This window comes from Oenanthe melanoleuca, chromosome 9 (genome assembly GCF_029582105.1).
Source record: "Oenanthe melanoleuca isolate GR-GAL-2019-014 chromosome 9, OMel1.0, whole genome shotgun sequence".
Taxonomy (NCBI): domain Eukaryota; kingdom Metazoa; phylum Chordata; class Aves; order Passeriformes; family Muscicapidae; genus Oenanthe; species Oenanthe melanoleuca.
The window spans coordinates 13763312-13781417 of record NC_079343.1 but is presented as its reverse complement, the minus strand read 5'-3'; the positions used below and the strand labels follow the sequence as shown (position 1 = coordinate 13781417).

The window sequence follows — 18106 nt, the reverse complement described above, 5'->3', positions numbered from 1 at the left end:
CAAGAGGAACACAGGTGAGAAAAATCAGTTTATTCTGAATTTCAGGGAGCCACTGGTATGTGTGGGAATTATGGAAAGCAGGAACAAAAAAAATTCACAAGATATTTCCAAATTATTCTATGACACCAATAGACCCTGTTTATGTCCTTTTTTTTGCTTGAATCAAATGCAAAATAAATATCTTGCCTACAAGATTATTTCACCAGGGTAACTAAAAGATTCAATGTGTGGAAAACAATCAGGAGATCCCAAAGTAGGGATTTCAAGGGATGTGTGGTTTAAACATCACCTGCAGCCATGATTTCCATTTATTCCAGGCTCAGGATTTCCAGGAGTGTTTCTGCAGTAGCAATAACTCTGGTTTTTTTTCCTGGGGAGTCTCTTACCTCCTGGCTCTGCTCTTGGACCTGGACCTCTGGGATCTGTAGGATTTGCCTCTGCCCCTGGAGCGGCTGCGCTTCCTCCGGGAGCCGTAGGAGGAGGAGCTGCTGGATCTGTGTCTGCGCCTGCAACAGAGCCAGGGTCAGGCTGCAGAGCCCCCAAAAACCCCAAAAACAGGGGCAAACCCCCAAGGATTGCTGAGGAAACACAGCCAGGGTCAGGCTGCAGAGCCCCCAAAAACCCCAAAAATAGGAGCAAACCTCCAGCGATTGCTGAGGAAACACAGCCAGGGTCAGGCTGCAGTGCCCCCACAAACCCCAAAAATAGGAGCAAACCCCCAAGGATTGCTGAGAAAACACAGCCAGGGTCAGGCTGCAGTGCCCCCACAAACCCCAAAAATAGGAGCAAACCCCCAAGGATTGCTGAGAAAACACAGCCAGGGTCAGGCTGCAGTGCCCCCACAAACCCCCAAAAAGCAGGGATAAACCCCCAAGGATTGCTGAGAAAACACAGCCAGGGTGAGGCTGGTACTAACCCCAAAGAACAGGGACAAACCCCCAGTGACTGCTGAGAAAACAGAGGTGAGAGTGACACTGCTCCCCAAACCCCAAAAAACAGGGACAAATCCCAAACAATTCCTGAGAAAATAGAGCCAGGGTGAGGCTGGCACTGCCCCCAAAAACCAGGGACAAACCCCCAGTGATTGCTGAGAAAACAGAGCTGGGGTGAGGCTGGCACTGCTCCCCAAAAACCCCAAAACACAAGAACAAGTACCCAACAATGCCTGACAAAACAGAGCCACAGGTGAGAGTGGCTCTGCTCCCAAAAACCCAGGACAAACCCCAACAGTTCCTGACTAAACATGTACAGACCTGGGGTTTGTAGGGTGCTCCAGAGGCCTCAAGTCCCACTGTTCCCCTACAAGTAACTCACATACACAGGGACACTGCTGCCCTAAAAGGCTGGTCCTCCAATCTCCACATCCCAGGCAAAAAGTAAAGTTTGGGTGGGGACCTTAACTACTATCAGTAGTAAACAGTAAATCAGGGTTAATTTATTTCATTTGAGTTCATTTAAGGGCAGTTCCCTCCTGAGTGCAATCAGCAATCCAAAGGGTCCCTTCCCTTCCTCTTAGTTTTGTTTATTCAAAGAATAAATTTTTCTACACCAAGGAGAAAGATGAAAGAAAAGATATTAAACCCAAAATCCAAATATCAACATTTCCTCTTCATCTCCTCAGTAGTTAACTAATTAACAATTACAATCCTCCCTACTTTTTGGCCTTTACATGAGATTAATATTAAAATACAACACCCCAGAAAAGCTGCTGGAATTCAGGATGTGCTCAGTGATTATCCAGCATAAGGGAAAGGGGTGCAGGAGCTGGAATGCTGGAAGGGATGCAGAGGTTGAGTGCTGAAGAACAGAGTTACACCTGAAGAACTTCACCCTGTGATGTTCATCCCCTGAATGTGATGGGAATGAGATGCTCCTGCAGGATGAGGGATAGGAATCCCAGAAACTGCTGCCCTTGATTCCTGAGGGTCAGGGATAAACCCAACATGGAACACAGCCTGAACTGCCAGAGCAAATGCCCTGCTCCAAGGGCAAAGCCAAGATCCCAAAAGCAGAGCCTTGGATCTCTCCTGGATGCAGTTTGAGTGTCCTGGTGTCCATCCCAGCCCAAATCCCCTCTGGTTTTCCTGGGAACTGGCCATGGCTCTGCTGGAATAATGGGATTGAAGCTGCTCATAGCTGGGATCACAGCCCATGGCACCCTAGGGAGGATGGAAATCCCAGAAGGAGCAGGAGAAAGGACTGGGAATAAAACCCTGATAAAACTCAGCACACCCTGCAGCCACTCCAGAAAGGTTTGGCAGGAGCATTTCCTCCTGGATTTACAGGATATCAGGAGTGTTTTCCAGCTCCACTTCCCAGTAAATTCACTAGCACAAGCCAGACTGAGGCAAACAGGATGGAGCCCCAGAAATGCGCCAAGGATGGGAGAGCTGGGAATGTTCACTTGGAGAAGAGAAGGATCCAGAGAGAGCTCAGAGCCCCTTGCAGAGCCTAAAGGGCTCCAGGAGAGCTGGAGAGGACAAAGGAGGGAGGGACAGGACGCAGGGGATGAATTCCCACTGCCAGAGGGCAGGGATGGATGGGATATTGGGAATTAGGAATGGGCTACTGGGAATTAGGAATGGCTGGGATGGAAGCTGTGGCTGCCCCTAGATCCCTAGAAGTGTCCCAGGCCAGGCTGGATGAGCTTGGAACACCCTAGGGCAGTGGAAATTATCCCTGCTGGGAGAAGAAAGGAAAAGTTATTTTATCTCCTGGGGTTTCCCTGGTTTAAAGCAGAAGTTTCCTTTGGATCTGCACATTCCCTGCTTTATTCTCCCGGGTGGGGAGGGAGGTGTGGGTATTTCTGGTCACGGTGGTGGGGGTTTTATTCTTCACATCTCTTACTGCTCAGAACACTCTGTGCCATAAAATCCCAACCCTTCCAGCTTCCTGTAACGTGGAAGAGCCCAGCTTGTTAAAACTCCCACAAGTGCACCTTTTCTCATAGGAATGGGACCAGGACTGGAGATCCCGAGAGCGTGACCTGGACCTGGATTTCCTGCCCGCCTTCTTGCGGCCGTAGCTGCGGCTGCCCGAGGAGCTGCTGGAGGAGGAGCGCCGGCGGTGCTTCTTCTTCCTCCTGCTCCTGCTCTCCTCCTCCGTGTCCGAGGAGCGCCGGCCCATCCTCGACCTAGAAAACACCCACACGTTCCCAGCTGGCAGCTCTGCTGGCTGCGGTGTGTTTGTTTATGTTTATAGGAAAATAAAAATAGGTGGTTCAGGTGCTCCTGTCCCTGTTCCCAACCTCCCCGGCTGCCCCCGCCTGTCAGGGAGTTGTGCAGAGCCAGAAATCCCCCCTGAGCCTCCTTTTCTCCGGGCTGAGCCCCTTTCCCAGTTCCCTCAGGAATTCTCCAGCCCCGATCCCCTCTCTGCTCCTCCTCTTCCCAGCACAGACGGGTCCAACTCGCTCATTTCCTCCATCCAAACTTTTGCCCTTCCTCACACTTTTTGGCAGCACCTCCTGATGCAGCGGGGAGAGCCTGGAGCAGAACAAAGGAGAATTCACCATTAAGGACACAGAAATACTCCTGGAGCATTGCCGGGAGCTGCAGGACTCAAGGAACATCCTCCCCGTTCTGCTCACGGCATCTGCGCCGGGGGAATTCCCGTTCAGGAACTCCCAGGCCAGGCCGGTGACACCGGGATTGCCTGGGCAGCTCCCGGAGATTGCTCAGGGGGTGCAACCACAACCAGCAGCTCCAGGGGCTCCTTCCCCTGCCTCTCCTCAATACCTGGTGAGCCGGGACTGCAATCCTGAGCTAGGACCGCAATCCTGAGCCGGGACTGCAATCCTGAGCCGGGACTGCAATCCTGAGCAGGGACTGCAATCCAGAGCCGGGACTGCAATCCAGAACCGGGACTGCAATCCTGGGCCGGGACTGCAATCCTGAGCCGGGACTGCAGTCCTGGGCCGGGACTGCAATCCTGAGCCGGGGCTGCAATCCTGAGCCGGGACTGCAATCCTGAGCTAGGACTGCAATCCTGAGCCGGGGCTGCAATCCTGAGCCGGGACTGCAATCCTGGGCCGGGACTGCAATCCTGGGCCGGGACTGCAACCCTGAGCTAGGACTGCAACCCTGAGCTAGGACTGCAATCCTGAGCCGGGACTGCAATCCTGAGCAGGGACTGCAATCCTGAGCCGGGACTGCAATCCCTGGTACAGCCGGGACTGCAATCCTGAGCCGGGACTGCAATTCTGAGCCGGGACTGCAATCCTGAGCCGGGACTGCAATCCTGAGCCGGGACTGCAATTCTGAGCCGGGACTGCAATCCAGAGTCGGGACTGCAATCCTCAGCCGGGACTGCAATCCTGAGCTAGGACTGCAATCCTGAGCAGGGACTGCAATCCTGAGCCGGGACTGCAATCCTGAGCTAGGACTGCAATCCTGAGCAGGGACTGCAATCCTGAGCCGGGACTGCAATCCTGAGCCGGGACTGCAATCCAGAGCCGGGGCTGCAATGCTCGGTTCAACCGGGGCTGCAAACCAGACCCGGGACTGCAATCCCCAATGCAGCCAAGACTCCGATCCCCGGTGTGCCGGAGCTGCAGTCCCCGGTGCAGCAATCCTCAGTGCAGCCAGGACTGCAATTCCCAGTGCAGCCGGGACTGTAATCCTAAACCGGGGCTGCAATCCCCGGTGCAGCAATGCTCAGTGCAGCCTGGACTGCAATTCCCAGTGCAGCCGGGACTCCGATCCCCGGTGAGCCGGGAGTGCAATCCCCAGGACTCCAATCCCCGGTGTGCCGGGACTCCGATCCCCGGTGAGCCGGGACTCCAATCCCCAGGACTCCAATCCCCAGGACTGCAATCCCCGGTGCAGCCCGGACTCCCCGTGAGGGGCTCCACGGCCGCGCCCGGCGCTGTGGGCCCGCACCGCCCTCAGCGGAGGCCGCGCTGCCGCTGAGCACACCCGGCCCTGCAGCGGCCGCCGATCCCTCTGCCGTGCCCCGTGCCCCGTGTGCCGTGTCCCCGCTGTCCCCTGTGTCCCCCTGTGTCCCCTTTTCCCCCTCCCTGTCCCCCGTACCTGGCGGAGCCGCCGCGGCCCCGGTTCGAGCGCAGCGCCTTCCGGGGCGCGGGCAGGCAGCGCCAGTGCAGCGCCGAGCGCGGCCAGGCCGCACGGCGAGCGCCGAGCCATCGATCGCAGCGGCGGCGGCGCCCACGCGGGACCGGCACCGGCACCGGGATCCCGCTGCCACGGGGGGGCAGAGCCCACCGAGCCCTCTCTGCACCCTGCAGGACACGCCGCGGGTGACGGGCAGGAGGGGAGCGTGGGTGGTCCCGCTGCCCACGGGGGGTGCAGAGCCCACGGAGCGCTGTCTGCACCGTGCCCAACACGGCGACCCACCGGCGAGTCCCGCCCGCTCCGCGTCCCGCCGCGGGTGACAGCGGCACGGAGCGGTTTTCGTTCCGTCCCGAAGAGTTAAAGCCCGGTCGGGGTTTTACGCACCGCGGCCGTGCCCGCCGGGCTCGGGTGGGCACGGACGGAGCCGGGACAATGACCAGAAATACAACAGAACGATTTAATACCTTCGCTTAGTTCGATTTTCTCACCCAATTTGGTTCGTTTAACGCGAGCTCCCCAGCACGCGCTCCCCCGCCACGGGAATGGCGAAACGCGCGTGGGGATAAACGAAATGTCAGGGCGGAGGGGCCGGGGAGGGTCACCAAATTCGGTGTCACCGAATCCCCCGGTGCCCGATGCCCCTGGCATCGAAAATGCCCCGTGGGAGCGGCTCCGGGCGCGGGGGATCGGGACTCGCTGCCTGTCGCGACAGGCTCTGAATAAACGCCGGTACCACCCCCGGTACTGAACCTGCCCCGGTAAATGAACGCTCCGTTATGTGAAGTCATCGCCCCAGAGGTCAATGAAAAATCGATACGCAGGCAAGAGTTAAACAATTCTGAATAATTTATTAGAATTTAGCAAAGGTGGGAGAGAGGCGAGTTCCGTCAACGAAAAGTGCTCCGTGGTGGGATTTTAAAAATACAAAGAGAAAACAATATTAGCGATATTGGCGTGTTTGGCTGTAATTGATGCCTCGCTGCGCGCCCGCTCCTGCCGCGGCCGCGTTCCTCGCTTGTCATCCATCCCCTCGTTCATCGGGGCACTCGGGCGCCCACGGAGGAACTTTCGGGGCTCCCGCGGGGCCGGGGCCGCTCGGGTTGGCCGTGCCCGGGGCCGCGGGGCGGTGCGCGGAGCCTGCGCGCCCCCGCCGCCCCCCCGCGCGTCCCGGTGGCCACTCCCCCGCCGCCCCGGCCCCTCTCCGCGCCGCGCTCGCCCGGGACCTCGCGCACGGTCCCCGCTCCTAATTAAATTAATTAGGGCGCAGCGCGCGGCGGGCGGGCGGTGCCGTGGCCGCAGTGCCCCGCGGCGGGCGGGCGAGCGGCGAGGACGGGAGGAAGGAAAAGGGAGGAAGGAAGGGGTCCATTCAGAGCTCCGAGGGGAGGTAATTCGCCGGGAACAAGGGGCCGGCTTTGCAAAGTATAAATAGTGCCACTTCAATCGCGGCGTCGCTATCAGACCCCGGGAGCCCTGCACGTCGGGCGGCACGGCCCGGCCCGGCTCGGCACGGCCCGGGGCGCCGCCGCCGCCTCCTCCCCGCCCCGTGGATGCCCGCCCGGGGAGCCGGGGCAGCGCGCCCCTGAGCCATGGAGGAGCTGACGGCGTTTGTCTCCAAGTCGTTTGATCCCAAAGCCAAGGAGAAGAAGGAGCTGATCACCTACCGCGAGGTGCTGGAGAGCGGGCCCCTGCGCGGCGGCGGCGGCCCGCGGGAGCCCGGCGGGGCGGCGGCGGAGCCGGGCCGGGAGGACACGGGCAGCCCCGCGGGGCGGCCGGCCGGGCGCTCCCCGCCGCGAGAACCCGACGCCGCCGCCGAGAGAGCGGCCGAGGCGGCCACCCCCAAGCTCAGCGACGGTAACGGCGGCACCGCGGGCTCCCCCTTCTCCCGTTCCCTTTCCCCTTCCCCCGTCGGGGTCGCGGGTGGACGGGGGTTCGCGGGGAGGCTGCGCCCGGCGCTGATGGGCGGCTGCCCGGGGCTCTCCCATCCGTGGGAGATCGGCGGCCAGCCTCGAAGTTTTTAGATTAAAATATTTAAACCCGGATTTAACTTGCTCACAACGCGATCTTGTTCCCGTTCGGCATCCCACGGGAAGCCGCGCCGCCAACGAAAGCCCGGCCCCGCGGGCCCCGTTCGTTCCCCGCGGCCCCGGGCTGCGCGGACCCGCGTGGGGTCGGGCCGCGCTGCCCACGCTCAGCCCCGGGGTTCCAGCGGATCCGCCCGCGGATGTTCCGCTGCCGGGGCCGCTCTCGGGCGCTGCGGGAAGCGGCCGGGCCCGTGCCCGTGGCTGCGGGGACCCGCGGGTCGCTGCCGCCCTTTTGTTCGGACCGGCGGAGCGCCCGGAGCATCCCCGAACGGGAGATGCTGGAATAAAGCGATCGGTACCGCGGGGGAGCCGCGGCCGGAGCGGGCCGGGCGGCCCCGGGGGGTTCGGTGCTCGGGCCCCGCTCTCCGGCCCGGGGCGCGTCTCCGGCCGCCAGCTGACCGGGGAGAACCGAATCCCGGGGGAGCGCGGGGCGCGGAGGGAGCGGCGGAGGCTCCGGGACCTGTTGCTGCGCATCCCCCGGGAGCGCGGCGGGCCGGAGGGGAGGGCTCGGTGCGGACCCCGGTTTGCCCGCAGAGGTTACCGGAGGCAGCGGCGGAGCTCGGAACGGCAGCGGCCTAGCGCGGCCCGGGCGCACAGGCCCCGCTCTCGGCTGCCCCGGCCCCGGGGGGCTCCCCCCGCATCCCCCCGCATCCCCCCGGCCGCCGGCAGCGGAGGGAACCGGGAGAGCCCCGGTGCCCCGGCCCCGCCGCTCTGACTGCTCTGTCGTGCCCAGTGTCCCCAGAGCTGAAGGAGCGCAAGGAGGATGCGAAAGCGATGGAAGACGAAGGGCAGACGAAAATCAAGCAGAGGAGGAGCCGGACGAATTTCACCCTGGAGCAGCTGAACGAGCTGGAAAGGCTTTTCGACGAGACCCACTACCCCGACGCGTTCATGCGGGAGGAGCTGAGCCAGCGGCTGGGGCTCTCCGAGGCCAGGGTGCAGGTAGCCGGGGTGCGGTGCTCGGGGGAAGGGACAGCTCGGGAAGAGCCGGGAAAATGATGGGGACGAGCCCCATCCTTCTGTCAGGGAGCGGAGGCAGCTCCATGCCTCTGCCAACTTCACGGCCTCGCAGGCTTTTGCCTGCCCGGGATTTGTCTCCCCCCGTGTCCCCGTCCCTCCGTTCTGCCGTGTTTTATCCCAGCTCCGCTGTTATTCCATCCCTGCCTCGGCAGCCGCTCCCGCTGCCCGCCTCATCCATGGACACACCGATTCCCGACATGGATGTCGCGACCATAAACTGAATTAGAAAGAGCCAAGTGAAACAATGATATCGGATCTGTTTTCAGTCCGTTTCTCCTCGTAGTTCTTAAATGTTGAAACGGCACGAAAATTGAGCGAGGTGCTTTGTTGGGGTTTATGAAATACAGAAAGTCTGGGATTAACCCGAGATACTTTGAGCTTTCTCCCCTCCAGGGAAGCCGCGGCTTCTCCGGGTTTAACCTGAGCTTTGCACCCTCCCAAAGTTTTTTTCCAAACGGGTTCCTGAGCTGCTTTCTGCGAGTTCTGTCGGGATGAGCTGAGGACCGGGGAGGAAGGGGATCCCTCAAATGAGAACAAATGTAGCTGCTCCGGTGTATTTCCGTTCTGAAAATAAAAGAAGAGAAAATGATGGTCATTATTTGTTGGAACACATGGAGAAGTTTTAGGCCCCGAACATCTGCAGCTGGTGGAAAGTATCGCTGTAACAGATACTCCCCCTCAATCTTTGTGCTCGCAGGCACCATCTGCACCCAAGTATGCGCTCAGTCCTTGGGGGGTTTCCGTGCATCGTGGAAGGTTGTGAGGACAGAGCAGAGCCGGCACGGGGAACCAAAAAACTCAAAATGAGCAGCTTTTGTCAGAACCTGAACCACCAAAAAAAAAAAAAAAAAAAAAAAATTAAGTCTTCATTTTCCCTCTCCCCCCCCTTTTTTTTTTTTTTTTTTTTTTTTTTTTTTTGGTTGGTTATTTGTGTTTTATTTTTTTTTTCCCTGGCTGCTCGGTTGGTTTTTGGTTGGTTGGTTTTTAACTGCGTTTGTTCGTAGATTTTTTTTTTTACATTTATTTTTTATTTCTGTTCATCAAACCTTAACAAAACCAAGGCAAAAAAAGTTGTTGGCTGTGGAAAATGGAGCAGGGAGGTGCTCGACAAAGGAGGCGGCGGCGGCGCATAATCCGCGCTCCCATGATGCCAAATCGCAGGGTGCATAATAACTTTTGGAGATTTACATAGATTAAACCCATTCCCTAGAAATCCTCCCGGAAAAAAAAAAAACAAAAAAAAGAAAAAACCGCTTTTCAATAATATTTTGCCTCGTATCTGCTCTAATTTGTAAATGATGGAAGGCGCGTTTGTTTCCACGGGAGGCTGAGGGCGAACGTGGCTCTTGGGCAGATTTTCCTTGGCTGGAGAAAATGACAGGGCGGGAGGAATTCCCGTTTATATTCTTCTTTTCGAGTAAGACCTAAAAAAAATGCAATTTTTACCTTCGTTTTTTTCTTTTTTTCTGGCGGCGGGGGAAGGATTCCTTGGCCGTTGTGGCTGCTGGGATGCGCTGCAGAGCCCTGGGTTAAAACGGAGATGTTTAAAGCCCGGCTCTCCCCCTTTCCCTCCCTCCTTTCTCCAAACCAGCAGAACTTAAGGCTGGGAATTTATTTTAACGGTTCCATTTCCAATATTAAAAGTATGTTCTTGTCTAACGGGGCAGCCTTTTCGGTGCAAGCAAATTAGATTATTATGATAATGAGATAATTATTCCGCTTCTGTGCTACTCTCCAGCGAACAGAGAAATTCGAAACTTCTTTTGTAGCAAAGCTTTTAGGACCGTAATTCTCCTCCAACCCCGACATCCCTCCGAAAAAGAAAATAAGATAAAAAGTCACAAAACCCGGTTGTTGTTGAGGTTTTCTGCAAGATACAGCTAATTAATGAATTTATTAATGAGCACGAGCTCCTCAGGCCATTCTCGCCCGTTAGTAGCGGGCATCAAGGGCGATTTCAGCCTTTTGGGAGCGCGATGCAGAAAGAGGAGAAATCATTTCCCTGGGGCGTGCACTGCGCGCTTGGCGATTTTCGGAGATTTTGGGCTCTTTTCCCTTTCGGAGCTGGGGAGCGGGGGCTGCCCGGGAGGGGGGAGCGCACCCGCGGCTTTGTCTGGGAGCGTTGGGAATTTATTATTATTATTATTATTTTTATTGTTATTGGTGGTGTTGGTGTTATTCCGGGCGGGTTTCTCGGGTCCCTGTCCCACCCCTGTCCCCCTGCCCGCAGGTTTGGTTCCAGAACCGCCGCGCCAAGTGTCGGAAGCAGGAGAACCAGCTGCACAAAGGTAGCGGGGCGGGGGGCGCGGCTGTGCGGGGGTCCCGCGTTGTCCCCTCGCTGTCCCCACGCTGACCCGCGCTCCCTCCCCAGGGGTGCTGATCGGAGCCGCCACGCAGTTCGAAGCCTGCCGGGTGGCTCCTTACGTGAACGTGGGCGCTCTGAGGATGCCCTTCCAGCAGGTACGTGTGGGCGGCTGGGTGGCCGCGTGGCTTTTTTTTTTTTGGGGTGGGGGGGTAGGGGAGGTGACACGGGCCACCCTCCGCTTGTCGCCCGCAGGTGCAGGCGCAGCTGCAGCTGGACAGCGCCGTGGCCCACGCTCACCATCACCTGCACCCGCACCTGGCCCACGCCCCCTACATGATGTTCCCCGCGCCCCCCTTCGGGCTACCGCTGGCCACCCTGGCCGAGTCCGCCTCCGCCGCCTCCGTGGTGGCCGCCGCCGCCGCCGCCAAGACCACCAGCAAGAATTCCAGCATCGCCGACCTCCGCCTGAAGGCCAAGAAACACGCTGCTGCCCTGGGGCTGTGACCGCGCTGCTGCTTGCTTTTCTTTACTTTAGTTTTTTTTTTTTTTTTTTTTTTTTTTGGCAAAAAAAAAAAAAGGGGGAAAAGAGTTAAAAAAAGAAACGAGGGAGAGGAGAAACGGACAGGAGATATATACTTATTTAAGGAATTAGAGGACGCGCAGCTGGGAAGTTCACAGGTTTTGAAACTGACCTTTTTCTGCGAAGTTCACTTTAATACAAGAAATTTGATAAGAGAGGCGGGCCTCCTTTCACGTTGCATCAGGTACTTGAGTTTAACAACCACGTCTGGAATAGCGACAAAAAAAAAAAAAAAAAAAAAAAAAGGAAAAAAAAAGGAAAAAAAATGAAGAGAGAAAGATGACAACGAACAGAAAAAAAAAAAAAAAAGACAATAATTTCTCTGCGAATTTCTAATGGGAAACTGTCCGGGATACTTCCTCCAGCAGCATTCCGGGTTGCATGTATTTGTATTTCATTGATGGAGTACTTTGATTCACTTGCACTTCACCCTCATCTTTAGTAGGAAAAAAAAAACAAAAAAAAACCAAGACAACCACAAAACCAAACAAACAAACGTGGCTGGGTTCTTTCGCCTTTAATCTCGGAGGGAAGCAGGCAGAGAGAGGCAGATCAAGCGCTACCTTTTCCACTCTCACATCTTTGTTGGTCGTTTGCTGTCCCACCTCTGAAATAAAAGGGAAAGGAAAGCGCCAGGAGAGCGGAGTTTGCCTCCCTTTGCCGGGTCTCTCCTGTCCCGAGGGCAAAAGTAAATGAAAAAAAAAAAAGTAAAAGGAAAAAAAAAAAAAAAAAAAAAGAGTATTTAATTCCCAACCACTACTTGACACCACGGCAAATTCCAATAAGAGGTACTGGGTACATGTAAAATATGTTGATACACACGAACAAAGTTTATTTTGGCTATAACTTGTGAATTGATAGTTGACTGTCAAACATTTACATTTTATCTCATAAAGGTGTATCTATTCACGTAACCTTGTGATTTTTTTGGTTATTATTATTATTATTTGAGAGACGTATAGCTATTTAAGCTGGGGTACCCTGCAGTCAGTGATTGTTATCCCAGATTTTGCCATCTGACCCTCATGCTTATTGCCAAGACAGAGGGAAAGCTCTTCTACGCGAACTTTGGTATGGACGGGCTTTGTATCTATTTGTTCTCCATGAAAACAAAATTATTTATATTGACCATATTTTTTCTAGTGTATTTTAAGTTATTTTAAAAAGAAAAAAAAAAAAAAGAAGAAAAAAGAAAAAAAAAAAAGAAAGCAAGATGCTGTTATCTCATTGCATTTGTTGTCAGTACAATATATTTTGTTTCACTCAGGTTTGCTTCACCTTTTTTAATCCATTTTCGACGTCACGAATTTCAATAAGTGCCAAGTAATGAATTTAAGACACTTTGCGACCTATTGACTGAAGGGGGACGGTTTGGGGCACGGTGCCGGGACTGTCGCTGTGCAGCCATCGGTGATGTTCTTTTTTCTTTTCTTTACCTTGTTCTCACCTCCTGTAGAGCTCGCACGTTTCTTTCTGCTCCGTAGATATCGCGACACGCCGAGAGCGCTCAGCACGACGAGGAAGCGCCGCTCGCCTCCGCGCAGCTTTTTAATTTATTTATTTTTTTTTCCCCCCCTACTTTCTCCGAGTTTTTCCCGAGTTTCGGCCGCACGAACGGAACCGGGACGCGGCACTGGAAGCTCCGTAGCGATCGCGTCTTTACGAGTTCTGTCAGGTTCCCTCAGGTAATAAAAGCCAGGAAAGCGGAACGGCTCGGAATCTTTTCCAGGGAGGGATGCGGGGGGATCGGGAGCGACCCCCGAGCGCTGCGGGCTGCGCGCTTCCCCCAGCCGGGATTCTCCTCCCGGAGCTCCGGCAGATCCCGGCGGGAGGAGCCGCTCCGGGGGCAGCGATGGATGGGATGGAGAGGGATGTGCAACCCCCGAGACCCCGCGGGGAGAGGGGCGGGAAGGGCTGGGAAAGGTTGGGAAGGGTTGGGAAGGGCTGGGAAAGGTTTCCCCGGGCCGGCTGCGGCAGGACAGAAATAAGGACGGGATAAGGACAGAAGTAAGGTCAGGGATAGGGACAGGAATAAGGACAGGGATAAAAACAGGGATAGGGGCAGAAATAAGGATCGGGATGAGGACAGGGATAAGGACAGAAAGAAATAAGGACCGGGCTAAGGACAGAGATGAGGACAAGGATAAGAAAAGAAACAAGGACCGGGATAAGAACAAGGATAAGGACAGAAACAAGGACAGGGATAGGGACAGAAATAAGGACAGGGATAGGGACAGGATTAAGGACAGGGATAGGGACAGGATTAAGGACAGGGATAGGGACAGGGTTAAGGACAGAAAGAGATAAGGACGGAAATAAGGATCGGGATGAGGACAGGGATAAGGACAGAAAGAAATAAGGACAGAAATAAGGACCGGGATAAGAACAAGGTTAAGGACAGAAATAAGGACAGGGATAGGGACAGGGTTAAGGACAGAAATAGGGACAGAAGGAAATAAGGACATGGACGAGGACAGGGATAAGGGTAGAAATAAGGATGGGGACTGGGATGGGGACATGGATGAAGACAGAAATAAGGACAGGAATAAGGACAGGGATAGGGACAGGGACAATCAGAGCCCTCCCGGCAAAGCCCAGAGTCAAAGCAGCTCGGCCGTCCCCATGCTAATAACGGGCTGGAAATGATAGATTTTACATTAGGCAAAACCAGCTTTATTCCAGCAAAAGTAAGATAGTGCTAATTATAAAGTCAATGAAAGTAGCGGTGGTGTCGATTGATCCCGAATAGAGCAGTTCATTAATATGTGCATGAGAGCATCGCGGCCTCAGACACCTCTCCCTCCTCCAAATTAACCTGTCACGTCCCACCTGCTCTGCTTAAAGCACAGCTGCTTCGGGTGGAGCTGCCCAAAACCCCTGGGCGGGTTTTTGGGGGTGTAACACAAACGTGGTGGATGCAACGGGAACCTCAAACCCCCCCTCAGCTCTTGGCGTGTCTGTCTTGGAGATTCTTGTAATAAAAAGTCAGGAAAAATGGGTTTTCCCCCTATCAGGGAAGGTGATTGGATGGTGTGAGAGAACTGTGTGGTTTTTAGCACAGCTGTGATTAAAATAAAATACTCTTAACGGGATGTTTTTGGACAGGAACACTCACATTCCTGGTTTCCTTGGATTGGAATCCCTAATAAGTCTGCAGGCCAACAGAAGTTGGCCAGGACTCTTCTGTTTCTATTTTATTTCTTAGAGTGTCTGAACCTCTCTAAAACCCCGTAAATTTCCCCAAATTTAATTATGGACATTTCACAAACCAGCCAGTGCTCACGATCTGTGCTTCCTGCAGATAAAATTTTTGCAGGAAAAATTTCGTGGGATTGCCAGGGAGACGTGCTGGCCCGAGAAGGGGGTTTGGAGAAGGGATCCAGAAATCCTGTAGGAAGGAAAAACAAAAACAAAAAAAAAAAAAAAAAAAACAACAACAAAAAAAAAACCCACCTGTTTCTGTAGGTGAGGCTGCTCCCAGCAGGAGCAATTCCCACATTTTGTTGTGTCCCTGCAGCAGCACGAGTGAGGAGAGAGGGGCAGGGAGCTCCAACCCCACAAATTCCTGCTGGAAAGGAGAAGGGAAGAAAACCCCGTGCAAAATCCTGCCGACAAACCCGGTGCTCACTCACTGCTCAGGCTAAGCTTTCCAAGTTGCCTTTTGGAGGAGCAGCATCAGAAAAGCACCCGAGGCTTTGGAGGAGGGAGCTGTGGCTGGGTAGCCACGGAATAAATGATGAGTTGTGCTAGCAGCACACCCTGTGCCCGGTAAATATTGATACTTGGTCAATTTTGTGGCTGTTTGCCCTTGAATCCTCAGCCCCTTGCTATTTCTGAGCCTGATTTCCCTCGCTGGGGGGCACCTCAAAGGTCACGTCCTGTGCAGGTTGAAGGAATAAAAGCAGCAGGTCTGGATCACTCTGGTGGTTCTGAGGTGGGCAGCAGAGTTGTGGAAGCTGGAAAAGTTGTGCTCATTTTTTAGCCTTTCCTGCATTCAGGGTTTTCTCCTGGAGGATGCAGTGAGTGTTCCCAGCCCCGGCAGCTGTCACTACTCACACTTTACACCAGCTCCCAGCCTTCTCTCCAGGTGTTCTTTGGGCAATTAACTTGGTGTGAGTGAAGGAAACGCTCCGAATTTTCGGCAGCAGTCCCAGAGCTCCGGTGGCACACTCTGGGGTTTGGGATGCATTTCTGCTGCTGTGCCAGCTCCTCCTCACCTGGTGCTGCCCCGATCCCTGCAGCAGAACCAGCAGAGCACCAGCCCCATCCTGAGGGACACCTCAGCATTTAACCCCGGCTCTGCTCTGACAAGGTCAGGAGCCCCCGAGCCCCTCCCGTTCCCGGTGCGAGGCTGATTTTGGGTTCTGGGAGTGCCCGGCGCTGCTGCCTGCGGGATCTGCGGGAATCTGCAGAATCATCCGTGCCTGTGAGCATCCCCGGGCTGAGCCCAGCCCAGCTCCAGGCACGGGCAGCCTCTGCTCCTGCTTCGTGCCCTCCAGAGCCTCAACTTGTCCTACAGAGGGAAGGGAAGCTTTTCTCTGATCAGGGAGAGATGTCTGGGAATGTTTTCCTTCCTAACAAACGCACCGCGTTGAACACCCCCCCTGCTTTCTGCAGCCTCCTTTTACACAGGTAAAAATCACCCGCGGAAAAGTTCTGGGGGAGGATTCCAAAATGTGCAAAAATGCACAAAGGGAACGAGTCTGGCCACCTCAGCAGCCACAGCCACCCTGAAAGCACCGAGGATACGAAGCTGGGGTTGGTAAAATACAGTGCCAGAGCTTTATGAGCATCTTCCTCGAGTTCATTTAGGCAATGGAGAACAGTTTTAATAATGCTTTTAGGAGTGCAGCTGCACCACACACATGGCAGGGTGACACCACCGTGGTGCTGCACCCCTGGGTGTGTGGGGTCACTTGGGGTCCCTTGGGGTCACACCATGGTCCTGTAGGGCATCCCCTGGGTGTGTGGGGTCACACCATGGTCCTGCAGGGCATCCCCAGGGTGTGTGGGGTCACACCATGGTCCTGCAGGGCATCCCCTGGGTGTGTGGGGTCACACCATGGTCCTGTAGGGCATCCCCAGGGTGTGTGGGGTCCCTTGGGGTCACACCATGGTCCTGCAGGGCATCCCCAGGGTGTGTGGGGTCACCTAGGGTCACACCATGGTCCTGTAGGGCATCCCCTGGGTGTGTGGGGTCACCTGGGGTCACACCATGATCCTGTAGGGCATCCCCTGGGTGTGTGGGGTCCCTTGGGGTCACACCATGATCCTGTAGGGCATCCCCAGGGTGTGTGGGGTCACACCATGGTCCTGTAGGGCATCCCCAGGTCTGTGCAGCCCCCTGGTTCCTGCACTCCCCCTCCCTCTGCCAGCTCCTTGGAGCTCCCACCTTGGGTTCTGCATCTCCTGGAGGAGGCAGGAGCACCCACATCTGCTGAGCTGGTCAGGAGCTGCTCACATGCAGCTGCTGGTGTTTGGGGTGCCCAGTTCCATGTGTCCCCTGCACCAGAATTGTCACTTGAGCCTTTTGGCTCCCTGGGTTTGCACAAAGTTGTTTCCTATCAATGGGAAATGGGAACCTGGTGGCTGTGAGGTCACACTGACCCCCCCCTTGCCCTGCCTCTACACACTCTAACAAAAAGCATCTGGAATTTGGAAGCAACCAGAAGAAGACAGAAGGACTTTTCCTGGGAGTTATTTTAATTTAGTGACTAAATGCTGACGAGGGCAGGCCCAGGTGGCCTCCCCTGTTCCTCCCAGAGTGCCAGAGGGTCCAGGAGGGGCTTTGGCACCCCAGCACAGACATCAGAGTGCAAACTGTTATTATTAACAACAACACACTTCCCACCCTCTCATTGTCCTTTGAGTAAATATTTAGGCAGTGGAAACTTGGCTTGCACTTCCCCAGATTGGCAATCTGCTGGAAACTGAGATCCTGCCTGGATCCCCTTACAAAATCCCTGTGAACACTCAGAACATCTTTTTCAGCACTCCTCAGTTTAATGTACACATTTTAATTATTATGCAGATTCTCGTTTAGGAAATATTTGGATTTGGAAGTGTTTGGCCATGTGGTAATCTTTAGGAAGAAGGTAAACATATTCTTTGTTAAAGAAAATGTAAATAAAGAATTGCCCCAAAAATATCTCGGAGAGGTTAAATGCAGGACAATGGGAACCACATGGAAATGTTCCTGCTGTCCCTGGGCAGGAACTCAGGGATGCTTCCAGTGACTTTGGTGGAAAAAAAAAGAAGCAACAGGGTAAGGAATTAGCTGGGTTTGATGGATTTTAAATCACAGAATCCCAGACTGGTTTGGAAGGGATTTCAGTGCCCATCCCATCCCACCCCCAATGGCAGGGACCCCTCCCACTGCCCCAGTGTCCAGCCTGGCCTTGGGCACTCCAGGGATCCAGGGGCAGCCACAGCTGCTCTGCCCACCCTGTGCCAGGAATTCCTTCCCAATATCCCATTTACCCTTTGCCATCTCATACCTGGCTTAGATTGCCCCAGTCACTTGAAGAGCCATTAATCCACAGAGACCCCGTGGCAGCAGCTCCCATCCCTGCCCTGCACAGGATGTGAGCCACAGGATCCCTGCCCAGTTTAGCTCCTGCTCCTTGTGGGATCTGGGTATTCCCACACGCTGGAGCTGCAGGAGAGCATTTCCTGGTGGGATCTGATGCTTTTCAGGCCAGTTCCTGACCTGCTGGAAGCTGCAGCAGCACGAGAAGTGACAGAAATTCTGTCCTGCCATTTGCTCTTGGGGGGTTTTGTCCCTGTTCCATGCAGCTGACAAAGAGCTTTGCAACGTTAGGCAGATGACAATTGTTACATGTGTAATCAGTTTAATTACACAAGCTGTTCACAATGTTTTCCTACCCAGGTAAAGGATTCTGTATGAATTCCAAAACTAATTGCAGCACATTAATACTGCTGAAGGAAACAGGAGCATTTGCAATTCATACATTATTTTACGTTCAGATGTAATTAATTTGGATTAATTTCTAATGAACTCATTTTGCTTGTAATCAAGAACTTCTTTTCCTGG

At 54.7% G+C, this 18106-nt stretch overlaps 3 protein-coding genes across 3 annotated transcripts in view; 1 reads left to right on the top strand and 2 right to left on the bottom strand.

Moving 5' to 3' along the window:
* RSRC1 (arginine and serine rich coiled-coil 1) overlaps positions 1-6104 on the bottom strand; it is a 103491-nt gene extending 97387 nt beyond the window's left edge. Inside the window, exons 1-4 of the mRNA XM_056499134.1 lie at positions 5992-6104; positions 5028-5192; positions 2939-3133; positions 387-506 (exon numbers count right to left, since the gene is read on the bottom strand). Coding sequence (XP_056355109.1) covers positions 387-506; positions 2939-3133; positions 5028-5192; positions 5992-6104 — 593 coding nt within the window. The remainder of the gene's footprint in view (positions 1-386; positions 507-2938; positions 3134-5027; positions 5193-5991) is intronic.
* GFM1 (G elongation factor mitochondrial 1) overlaps positions 1-13021 on the bottom strand; it is a 151698-nt gene extending 138677 nt beyond the window's left edge. The window contains exon 1 of the mRNA XM_056498435.1: positions 13017-13021. The gene's annotated coding sequence lies outside the window, so the exon portion shown is untranslated. The remainder of the gene's footprint in view (positions 1-13016) is intronic.
* Positions 5943-12761, top strand: SHOX2 (short stature homeobox 2). The gene is made up of 5 exons (XM_056498451.1): positions 5943-6917; positions 7881-8089; positions 10398-10455; positions 10539-10627; positions 10725-12761. The coding sequence occupies exons 1-5, from the start codon at positions 6653-6655 to the stop codon at positions 10974-10976; spliced, it is 873 nt and encodes a 290-aa protein (XP_056354426.1). The 5' UTR covers positions 5943-6652; the 3' UTR covers positions 10977-12761.
* Positions 13022-18106: the final 5085 nt, after the last annotated feature.